Source organism: Pelophylax lessonae, assembly GCF_965119305.1.
Source record: "Pelophylax lessonae genome assembly, chromosome: 1".
NCBI classification, from domain to species: domain Eukaryota; kingdom Metazoa; phylum Chordata; class Amphibia; order Anura; family Ranidae; genus Pelophylax; species Pelophylax lessonae.
In genome coordinates, this window is record NC_138768.1 from 225,677,637 (window position 1) to 225,690,033 (window position 12,397).

A 12,397-nucleotide genomic window follows, 5' to 3' on the forward strand; every position below is an offset into this window, starting at 1 on the left:
TCTGGTATCCAGTATGTAGCCTAGGTATTGGACCCTTTGGCTTGGTGTTAGCTGTGACTTTACTTTGTTCACTATCCACCCTAAGCCTTGCAGGTAGGATATGCTTACGTGTAGATTGGCGTTCAGCTTGTCTGATTCTGGGTGCGGAGGACATACCGAAAAGCAGAGCCATGCATTTAAAATTCAGTGTGGTAGCCGGGCCCTGTACCGCAAATCTTGGGTATCTCTGATAGCCATTTTCTAATCGGTACATGTAGATTTGCATCTTGCAGATCTACCGTGGCCATGAATTCTCCTGCTGGGAGAATATTTCTGATCGAGAAGATGGACCCCATCCTGAACCTTTTGGATCTTACGCTTTCGTTGTGTGGCTTTAGGTTCAATATGAGCCTTAGCTTGCCGGATGTTTTTTCCATGCAAATATGTGCGAGTAGACTTCCATTCCTTCTTCCGGCGGTACCTGGCAGACTACTTTTTGTGCCATTAGATTCTCTTGTGCTGCTAAAAAAAGCTACTGCTTGGTCGGTCTGTGGAGTATGGGAGTTTCATTACCAGACACTTGGTTGGGGGGGGGGGGTGGCAGGAGGAGAATTCTATTGCTTATCCTTCTGTTATTGTGCGATGAATGGACAACGTCGTCCCCCCCCCCCCCGATATCTTTTTTAGCTTGAGGAAACCCCTTGTTTTTGGCTGCAGTTCCAAGACCGTTTCCAAGTCAGGTCCAAATAGTAGATCACCCATGAAGGGAATGCAGCATAATCTATTTTTGGACGCAATGCCCCCTCCCCAAGACTTCAGCCATAGAACCCTCCCAGATGAATTGAGTAAGCCGGTAGCTTTGGCCGATGTCATTATGGACTCCGCTGATACGTCTGCCAGGAACGCTGCCATTCTGGTTAGCGTGGGAATGGTTTTCACTAGCTCCTCCCTTGGGGTATCCCCTTCTAGCAGCTCATGCAGCTGCGTTAGCCAGACTAGTAGGGTCCTAGTCATGCAAGTGGAAGCTATGGCTGGGTTAAGGTTCGCAGCCGATGCTTCCCAAGCTCCTCTCAGAAGTGCTTCTATCTTTTTAGCCATGGGATCAGCAACCCGATTTGTTTGCGACTCTGGCCAGGGAGTTACTAACTACCGTAGGGCATTTCACCCAGGGTTTGGTGTCCTCTACTGTAAAGGGATATCTGTGTTTGATCACAGTGGGGGTAAATAGATTCTTTTCTGGTTCTTCCCATTCTTTCTTGACCAGGTTTTTCAGGGTCTCGTGTACCGGAAAAGTCCTGTTTTTTTTTTTTTTTTTTTTTTTTTGGCTATAAGCCTTTGTACATTTTGTCATGCAATGAAAGCTCTGCAACTTTTTGCTCTTTGATACCCAGGGTGTCTGCTATGGCTCTTAGCAAATTATCTATGTTCTCTGAGGGCAAAAATGTATTTTCGGCCTCTGGATCTTCGTCATCCAGGTTCAAACTTAAGCTGGATACACACTATACAACTTTTGTTGGTAGATTTCCTTTAGATTTACCTTCAACTATGTAGTGCAAGGGCCTGCCTGATTGCATACAAATTGAAAGTGTTTAGATTTGACCTCATATTTTATGGTTTTGGTAAATCTAAAAGGAAAAAATCTAAAGACAATTGTATAGTGTGTATGGCCCATTAGACCATTTGCAGATTCTGAATCCGAGACATCTAAATTCGATCCCTCCTCCCCTTGGTCCCTCTCATCTCCACTGTTAAAGAGTATGGGAATTTTGCTAGTAGATGGGTCATTGCCTCGGCTGGAGCCTTCAGCTTTCTCTGGCTGTACAGAGGGGACCAATTGTACTTTTTATCTCTTTTTTAAAAGAATCAAGAATGTCTTTAAGAAATCTCTGATTCTTTAGCCACCATTTTGTTGATGCATTTTTGGCAGTTTTTCCCCCCATTCTGGAGGAAACCTGTGACCGCAAGAAGCGCATGCTTTGCTGCTGGTCTTTGCCTTTTTCTCTTCTTGGGCCTTTGCCTGTAATGAAACAGAAAAACGGGCCCCATGAGATAAGCAGTTGACATATACCACAGTCCGAGACGTTTGTGGTGAGGTACAGAGTGAACTCCAGTGTTCTGGCTTACCTTGCAGCTGTCCTGACTAGCAGGATCTTTAGGGCAGGGTGGTGAGGCATCGGACATGGTCAGTCCCAAGAAAAGGAACCCAGCATAGGGATCTTTATACTGCTTCCTGCCCTAGCTCCAGCCCTGCCCCCAGCTGCCCCCCCCCCCCCATGCAGGTTGGTGGACATACCTGCACACCCTTCCACTGGATTCCTGTAGTCTTTTTCTGCCAAGGATCTGTCCCTCTGTGCTGGTTTTTTGAAAAAGCATTACTTCGTTTTGCTTTATTGAAACTCGCAGCGCCACCCAGAAGTGACGTGAGCAGAAGTTCACCATTCTGCTGCCGACTTTCGCTCCCCCCCCAAGATGGCCACAAACCGGAAGCGCCTAACCAGAAGGGACGCAAAGCACCACCATCTTGCTCCTCCACGAGGAAGCAGCTGGGGAAGTCGCAGCTGACCTGGATAGGTATTGCAAGGGGGAGAAGACTTGGGGAGTCCCGAGCGAGATGGGTGTCCCCCACCTGCCGATCGCCAAGGCTAACAGGGACCAGCCCAGAAGAATCTTCTAGAGTCCATGTACGATGTAAGGGGGGGATAACACTAAGGCTACGTTCACATGTGGGCGTAGAGGATCACGGGCAGAATCACTGCGATTCTGCCAGCGATCCTGAATCATTGCAAATAGCAGAACGCCTGTGTGATGCCCGCGATTTGCAATGGCACCCTAAACGCTGTGCGATGTTGCTGCGATTTCCACCTGCTGAATCGCGGTAATATCGCGCAAACAAAATCGTGGGACGCATGACGCTCAAAAGAAGCTCTTCTACCTTTTTTTGGGCATCATGCGGCCCGCGATTCTGCTTGCGCGATGTTACCGCGATTCGGCAGGCGGAAATTGCGGCAAAATCGCACAGCGTTTGGGGTGCATTGCAAATCACGGACATCGCACAGGCGTCCCGTGATTTGCAAGTATTCCAGATCGCGGGCAGAATCGCAGTAATTCTGCCCGTGATCCGCTACGCCCACATGTGAACGTAGCCTTAGGTACTTTCACAGCTGGGGGGTTGGGGGGGAATAGTTGCATACCCCTCAGTAGGGGTGAAACTTAAGGAAAGGGCCAGCATTGCCCCATTGTGCTAACCCTGAAAAGTGAGGCTGGTCAGGGTGCATTTTTAAATAAACATAGCTTTTAGGAGCAGTGCGAACAGTTCCTTCTCTGCGGGCTATCCTCAACAATCTGTGCCAGTGCTGGGCTTTCAGCAGCTACCGTGCAGCAGGGACAGCATCACCCTTTAAAAGCGACTGATCACTTCAACAATAAAAGGAAGTGCTGGATATATAGCTTTAAAACAGATGTAAGCTTGTTTAAACCCTCTCAATGCCATGATGTGTGGAACATAGTAAAGAAAGGATTAATTCCCCAACCCTGGTCTAAGCCAAATACACACCTTCCTCCCTGTTCTAGCATTCTTAAGTTAGGTCCTGCCTGGTGCCACACAGCCTTTGTAACTACCTTTTGCTGAGCATGCATGCTGCAGCCCTATTATTTTTTGGGCAAGCCTTACTCTTCCAGGCAGCTAGAGGTCACCATAAGTACGGTTCACCCAAACGAATTATTGGGGGTGCCTGAACGGAAGCTGGAGGAGACATTTTCCATTGCAAAGCTGTGTGATGGTGCGTAAGGCTACACAGTAAGCATTTCTTATTCACTCCAGCACCAATGGACAGCACTGGCCAATGCAGTCCCAACGCAAAGACAAAGTATTGCTTTGTACAGGATCTGTTCAGGGATACATTTATCATAAATCAGAGTGTTACAACATATGGCAATATGACGCAACTCGGTTATGTGCATACACAGTTAGATGGGTTTTTTTTCTTTAAATATGCACTGCAATCACACAGCACGCGGGCCATTCATACCATAATATTGCTGATATGAGTGGGCCCTAAAGATCACTAATAGGCGTGGTGGATGATTGGAGGTGGTACATTAACAATTTTTTACATTTTATCTTGCCAAAGAAAAATATCCCACTCTTCACAACCACACCTTATTCAGGTCATCAGCAGCACCCATATTTGTGAGCAACTATTTGAGGGTGATGCACACGAAGGGCAAAAATTAGAAACAAAATATTTGATGAGCACCTTGAGAATTAACTGAGAATTGCTACTACATCCGTCAAACCAGATATTGATATATTCGTTTATCAAAAAGAGTGTCAAATATCACTAGTTTTAGGTTGCCCTATTTTACAAAAAATAAAAATAAAAAAGGAAGTTTTAGTACTCAGATAGGTACCTATAAGTGGTCTTTAACTTGTAATCTGTCCGACTTTCTGCTCACCAGCTATCCTTAAGAGAAGTATGGGAATTTTTTTCTAGAAAAATCATATTTGCTTAGCTGGATGCAGCATTGGTCCGATGCTGCATCTGTCCCACGCCAGCTCTAGGAGTAAGAACAGAACGAAGACCGCTGATCATGCTTTTCTAACAGCTCCCTAAGCAGAGAGCTGGTGACTGTCAGTCACCGGCTCTCTGCTCAGAGTGCAGAACAATCTGCACTCCAGTGATCCACAGGAGAAGTACAGCCAAACGAGCTATGGCTGTACTTCTTTAAACTTGCCATACACCGTTCAAACCATGGGAAGGGTGAATGTACCAAAGTTGATCAATTGATTGATCAACTTGGGTACAGGCAGCCTGTCTGATTTTATATGATTATTTCTAGTGAGTGTTGTAGCCACTAGCAATAATCATTGTGTTCTGGCAGGGATGCCCCCCCCTACACCAGGAGAACACAATGACTCCGCAGGAGGGATTTCCCCATCAACACTGACTATGTTGATGGGGGAATGAGGGATTTTCTTTCTTGCAACCCATGGTTGCAGGGGAGAGAAAAAAAAAAAAAAAAAACACAAATCGCTCGGTCTATGGCCAGACTTATTGTCAGTGTATTTTGTGTGTGATCCAAGACAATTTCTATTCTTCCGAAATGGTCCAAGAAGGTCATAACATTGGAATCCCTGGTTTAGATATGCTCTGCAAAGTGATACACCACAAAATCACTTTTCCAAAAAAGTTTTTTCCCCTACAGTTTTGTTGCATGTGTTTATATTGACATAAAGGCCACTGTGCTTGGTTGTACATGGCACTCTGGATAAAAGAAGAGACAGCGTCTACTATATACTAGATCTAAAGCCAAATAGGTTAGGGTTGCTAACATCTCCCTACGTTAAAAAAAAAAAAAAAGAAATGAAGAATGGGACTTTCGAATTTACTTGCTGTGTGTTTATTCTGGATTAGTAACCATACTGCAGAGACAACCACAGTAACCTTCTCAAAAACGTCAATGGCAACACATTTTCACACTACAGGTTTTATTTTATTTTCTACGCAAATAAAAAAATTGTTAAAAACCTTCAAAACCATTTGCCGCTATACATTGTGCAAAAACTTTTACCAGACATCAGCCTTATTTGTGACTAATTACCAACATTAAGTAAATATGGTTTTCCACCTTTAAACAGCTCTCTCCCAACTTTATTAAAATGGGATTGCACCTACGAATAAACTTAACACTATATAAACTGAAATGGAAGGAAATACCACCAACAATAGAGAGAGTTACATTTTCTGTCAATCAGCAGACATCACATGTACAGCAGCAATGATTAGAAACAGACAATGCAGTCTGCATTTTATCCTCGCTTCCCCAATGAGGGAAAAAAAAAAAAATGCACACAAAATTCTCCCTCACATTAATGGAATAGAAAGAAAATCCAACTATGGCTACAGACACGTTACAAGGGTTACCTGTACTGAAGGACACCTAAATGAACCTGTTTCTTTGCAAGTGCAAGGCACAGCAACATGTTCATTTCAATACTGGCCTACCTGAAGTACACTTGCCTTGCCTTCTCTCCTGCGGCTCAATGTAGCCAATAAGAGGGAAAGTGAGAAACTCACATATGATGCTAGAGCTGAGGACTCTGTCACCATGACAGGGTAGAAGCCTGGACAGTCAATCACCAGATCTGGGACAAATGTAAGTCTCATGGCTCACCTATACAGAGAGGGCAAACGGGTCACATGGTCAACCTTGCCAGGACATGCTGTGCATTTTTGTTCACTCCCAGCATTTTAACAGATCCTAAAAGGTAGCAAAGGGAAGTCAGTAAGGGCTTCTGGTGGGACCAGCATTAAAAGAAGACTGTTACTAAACAGGCAAACAACAGGTTTGCTTTAAAATGGTTTAGGTATTGTAATTTTTACATTTATCTTGTTCCAGCTTGGACCAACGTATGTATGTGACATGCCTGTGGAATCTCAGTGGTAGCTGGAATTCACTATAGTAGTCCCCATTAGCTTCCAGGTCTGGTGCCAAGTGGCTGCCCTGCTGCTTAGTAAACACGGAAGGTTACTCACTCAGCACGAGCACCACTGTGGGATCACTCTGCATTTTCATCAATGAATGCAAAGCTTTCTGATTGAACGAGGCAGAGAGGATAGGTGACAGGGTAACGAACATCACCTCATCCAGAGAACACATTGTATTCTTTGATGAAATACAAAGTGTTCCCTGAATAGCAATTGTGCCAAGTAAGCAATCTTCTGTGTTCACCAAGCAGCAGGGCAGTGATTCGACACAGAATCTGGAAGCTAGTGGCGATCACTGTAGTAGGAATCTTGTAGTTCTTAATGAGCTGCAAGGGAGCTAGTGAGCACCCTTAGTCCACTGATCTTCCTGCTCTCAGGTACCGGTCAGGCTCCAGCACACCCCCCCCCCCCCTGCCCAACTTCCAGCTTTTTGCTCTTATCTCTGTATGGGCTTTCAGTTAGAAAGCTGGAGGAAGAGAGTGAATGAACTACAAGCATGTTGATCAGTACACTAATGGTCCATTGAGAAAAACAAGCAGTGAATGACTCGACTTTTACTTCATTCACAGATCCCCATGAAGGAATGACATGGCTCTGCATGCAAGCCCTGCACCAGAAAAAGATTAGTGCTGCTCAGCACCTTACTCCTGCGCTCAGAACCTGGTCCTCAGGCTGCCTCAATCTTGGAACTTGTACTCATACTTGGCATCCACTATGGCTAGGCTATGCTGCCCTCTACGACCGGGGCGGTCGACCAAACACTGTAAATACAAAACCAAGAAAGGGCGCACGAGCCTAGCGCATTATCCTCAGCTTTATAGTTACATACTTAGCCTGGATGAAGAAAAAAAAAAAGACAAGTCAATATAGTTCAACCAATAAAAAGGGAAAAATAAATATAAAACAACCCCATACCCACAGTTGATCCAAAGAAAGGCAAAAAAACAGCAAAATATGATGCAATTTGCTCCAACAGGGGAAGACAAAATTCCTTCCTCACCCCCCAAGAAATGGCTGACCTTTATGAAAATACTGGCATCTTGGCTTGAATATGATGGCTTACAGACCTGTAATACACAAAGTAATCCATAACCATGTTCCAGGTCAATGACCTTTGAAGTATTTAAACTGGAAGGTCATTATGGCAACCATGCAACAAGCATTTTAAGTAGCCGTATTCAGCAGGTAAGACCTACACTTCCCTCTGTACAAGTTTCCAGTAAAAGGACCAATTTCCTAATACAATGTTCATGTCATACACTTACTTTTGGCTAAGTACACCTTTGGGACATGTTACACCCGTATTTGGGGTGTAACATGTAAAATGTTCCAGCTCCCCCCCCCATGACAGCAGGTAGGGGTTCTTCTCTCAGTAACATTTAAATGCACAGAAATCTGAATGAATAAACTACAAGTCCCATCTTGTACTATGACTTATAGTTTGCAATGAACTAAGTGTGCTGATGAGTGCCCTCAGTCTATTCACTCTTCATTCAGCTTACTAACAGAAAGATCACCCTGAGATACAAGCAGAAAGTTGGAGGCCGTGTTTGCAGGAACTGGACACGTTGCACCTATGTGACCTACTGATTCTGGGTACAATGCTTTGCATCTCATAGGAAAAATATAAATAAATGCGCTTTTTTGCTAAAATATGTGCATTTATTACTTTTTCCCCTGAAAGGTGTTTTTATCCTTTGAATCCCAGTTCACACTCATGTGATGCGGGGAAACCCCGCGATTCAGTGTCGGTTCCCCCATCGCACCTAAATCACACACTGGTTCATACTGTCATCTGGGAACCGCTGATGGGGGTCAATATAAAAGTTAATGACATCCCTATATCGGTTCGCAGATCACAAAGCAAACTGTCAAACGGTGCAGAAAATCAGATTGCATAAGTGTAAACACCAAAGCGATCAGATTCCAGTGCCAACCAATAAAAGGGTCCTGCACCATGGTGGAGCAAATGTGATGTGATTTCAACCAGTTTGTATGGATGAATTTGCATCGCACAGACATCACATGTTTTCTGCACAGCAATGCGAATCACATGCAATGTCTGTGATAGCACAAGTGTGAACCCTTACAGGTGTGAACACACAAAAAAGCCTGGTAGCCTAAGGGCTCTTTCACACGGTCCGCCTCCGCAGGCGGATCTGTGTTGCTCAGCGGGGATCGATCCGCGATCCCCGCTGAGCCGGGTGGATGACAGCTCCGTCTCCGCTTGCAGAGCGGAGAGGGAGGTGTCTCAGCCCCCGCTGCCCTCTATGGGGGATCGGATGAGAGCGGACCGCCTGTCCGCTCTCAACAGATCCGCTCCGATTACTGAACGGATGGAAAAATAGGGTTTCCATCCGTCCAGATTTCACTGACAGGATCGGATGTGGATGGCAGCGGGTGTCAGCGGAGGTGTCTCCGCTGACACCCGCTGCCCCATAGAGCTGCATGGAGGATCCGATCAGATCAGCCTAAAAAACTGACAGGCGGATCTGATCGGATCGCCCGTGTGAAAGAGCCCTTAATGAAGCCAAATGGCACAAGACATGGACACATTGTTAACAAATTGAAAGCAAAATCATATGAACACAGGTTACAGTTTCATGGAATAAAACATTTCCTGTTCCTTGTGTGAATCAGAAATTTCAGCAGCAGCTAATCATGAAGGGGAGCACATCCTGCAATCACAGCCTGACACCATTAGACAACACTGGAAACCTCACATTTAGATTGTCATACAGAACTAGGACAAACACACACACACATCACAGGTGAAGATCACCCTGTCACACAATATGTCCCCATAATAGTAATCCCAGTCTGCTGCCTGGCATACACAGGGGGACCTGTCCGACATGTTTCAGTCACCCTGCAACTTACAGTACTAGTATTACAGGTCACTGACAGAACACCGATGAACAGTGTTGGCGGGGACCCCCGTCCTCCGGAGCGACACTGCAGGCTTCAGCACCTGCAGATCCGGTGACACCGGGTGTAGGAGAGTGGAGGGGACACGCCGCACTAGTATCCGCCTGGGTGTCAGCAGAGCCCCGTTAGACGGATGCAGAATAAAGGCGATATAAATGGGGGGGTGGGGGAGGTTGCTTGGATTGGAGGATTTCAGGAAGCAACACCTAGAATAATGCGCAGCCGGCAAAACCGCCCTGTCTGCCATTGGTGAGCACTGCGGATTAACCCCTGCAACGCTGCCACACTCCGCTGTCACATGTGCGGCATGGAATGATACCAGTGTGCTCCGAACCCCCCTCCTCCCCCCATGTCCTACCAGGGCCCTGTCCGTCCTTTACTGTGACATGCACACCCCACCACTACAGCCTGGCATCAGATCACCAATGTCACCACCGGGCATCATGTACCCCTAAGCGACAAAACACCCGCTGTATGCATCAGGCTGGGGGGGGTCACAGGGCGGACACCGACACTGTGCCCGATCTGACCCGCAATATACACACTATCCCACCTACAGCATGGTGACCCGATCAGAGAGGACACAGGGAGTGACCCGATCACTGAAGGGGGTGACTCGGTACAGTGATTGGCCTCCAGGGACCGCTGCCCATAGTCCTGTGCAGTGAGGTCAGGCCGGATGAGCTGACAGGTCGGTCCGAGGCCTCCTCCCTGCTGGGCCTTGGATGAAGGTGAGGCCTGCAGAGAGCCCCGCGGCCTAGTGCCTCGACCCTCCGCCTCCCACACCCGCAACGCCCTTCAGTAATAATAACACCATGGTAGACCTCACCCACCTGCCCATGTTCTGCCTGCCTCCTCCTCCGGGTGCCGGCACACTGCTCCCTCCGCCGGGCTTCCTGTTATTACCGCTCTGCTTCATGGACATGATGACGGTCCCATAAACCACCAGCGGGGTTCTCAGCAGCTGACAAGCCCGACAGACAGAGCGGAGAGCGGCGGCGACGTGCCCTCTTCTTCCTCCGGCTTAGAATAGCAGTCTGTGGGAATACAATACTCAGGGCCTAGCGAAGACGTCGGGCCAGCGGCTGCAAGTGGAGGCCTCGCCGGCTGCTGTGAGGGGAGAGCGGAGCCAGGAAAGAAGCCTCCACGGTTGCCACAGGCGAGCAAGACCAAAACAGTCTGATGAGGAGAACGGGCCCGCGGAGGAATACGGGGCCAGGCGCCGTTACTATATCCGCTGACACCGAGTCCCAGACCTTAGCGCCGAGGAAAGCCGCCAAAAACGGACCATAAAATCAGTCCGTGACACCGGTGACCGAAACTGAGGGCCTGTTACACACAGGGAGCAAGTGTAGGTGAAAGGGGAGGTGTCAGGGCAGGGACTATTTACGGGAAGTCGGAAGGATACCTGAGCGGAGGGAGGCGGAGAGCAGACTGGGAGCACGTGAGCCGGTCTATGCTGCTGTGGAGTGGAGGCTGTGCGGGGAGAGGGCTGAGGAGGGAATGAACGAGCTATGTGTGTGTGGGGGGACAGTCTCCTCAGGAGCACATGTACTGTCTATACACAGAATAGCCACATCTATGGTGGTCACCTCTATAGTGTCACTGCTGAGCCTTCATCATGCTGGGTACAGGCGCACAACACCATGGAATGCAATGTGTATAGATGTGCCTCAGAGCACTCATATGTCTATCCTGGCAGTCCCTTATTATAGGCTTTTATATAACACAGACAACATACACGGTACTGCACATTCACCTCAGTCCCTGTCCCCCAGGAGCTTACAGTCCTTATCACACATACTAGGCACAATTTAACACATTAACCTCCCAGCATGTCTGGAGTGTGGGAGGAAATCCACTCAAAACACATGCAAACCCCACAGGGATGGTGTCCTGACTGGAGTTCACTCCAAGGACCCCGGTGCTGCTCATATATACTTGCATAGTTCCATACACTAGATCAGCGGTCCTCAGGGCCCACTAACAGGCCAGATTTTAAGTATTACCTTGGGGAGATGCAGACTAGAGTACTGCAATCACTGAGCAGCAAATGATATCACCTGGGATGTATTTCAGTTATCTTGCAAATCTGGCCTGTTTGTGGGCCCTGTAGGCCAGGGTTGAGGACCACTGCACTAGATTACCAAAAGTATTGGGACACCTGCCTTACACAATTATCAACTTTAATGGCATCCCAGCCTAATGGGCCATACACACTATACAATCTTCTTTAGACTTTTTCCTTCAGACTTAACCAAAACCATATAATATGAGGTCAAACCTAAACACTTTCAATTTGTATGCAATCAGGCAGGCACTTGCACTACATAGAAAAGGTAAATCTATAGGAAATCTGACAACAAAAGTTGTATAGTGTGTATCCAGCTTTAGTCTGTAGGGTTCAATATTGAGTTTGCCCACCCTTTGCAGCTATAACAGCTTCAACTCTTCTGGGAAGGCTGTCCACAAGGTTTAAGAGTGTGTCTATGGGTGATGTTGATCATTCTTCCAGAAGCGCATTTGTGAGGTCAGGCACTGATGTGGACAAGAAGGCCTGGCTCGCAGTCTCCACTCTAATTCATCCTTCAAGGTGTTCTATCAGGTTGCGGTCAGGACTCTGTGAAGGCCATTCATGTTCCTCCACCCCAAACTTGCTCATCCATGTCTTTATGGACCTTGCTTTGTGCACTGGTCCAAGTCATTTGGTGAAGGGAGGATTATGGTGTAGAGTTGCTTTTCAGGTATTGGGCTTGGCCCCTTAATTCCAGTTAAGGGAACTCTTAAGGCATCAGCATACCAAGACATTTTGGACTATTTCATGCTCCCAACTTTGTGGGAACAGTTTGGGGTTGGCCATTCCTGTTCCAACATGACTACGCACCAGTACACAAAGCAAGATCCATAAAGACATGGATGAGCGAGTTTGGGGTGGAGGAACTTGACTGGCCTGCACAGAGTCCTGACCTCAACCCGATAGAACACCTTTGGGATGAATTATG

General features: G+C 47.1%; 1 protein-coding gene across 3 annotated transcripts in view; it reads right to left on the reverse strand.

Moving 5' to 3' along the window:
* The window catches only part of ATXN2 (ataxin 2), a gene marked incomplete at its 3' end in the record, with an annotated part of 179,710 nt that extends 169,329 nt beyond the window's left edge, over positions 1-10,381 (reverse strand). For all 3 annotated transcript variants that reach the window (XM_082265650.1, XM_082265649.1, XM_082265648.1), the window contains exon 1: positions 10,229-10,381. In XM_082265650.1, the coding sequence (XP_082121776.1) occupies positions 10,229-10,320 (92 nt within the window). In that variant the 5' untranslated portion in view covers positions 10,321-10,381. The remainder of the gene's footprint in view (positions 1-10,228) is intronic.
* Positions 10,382-12,397: the final 2,016 nt, after the last annotated feature.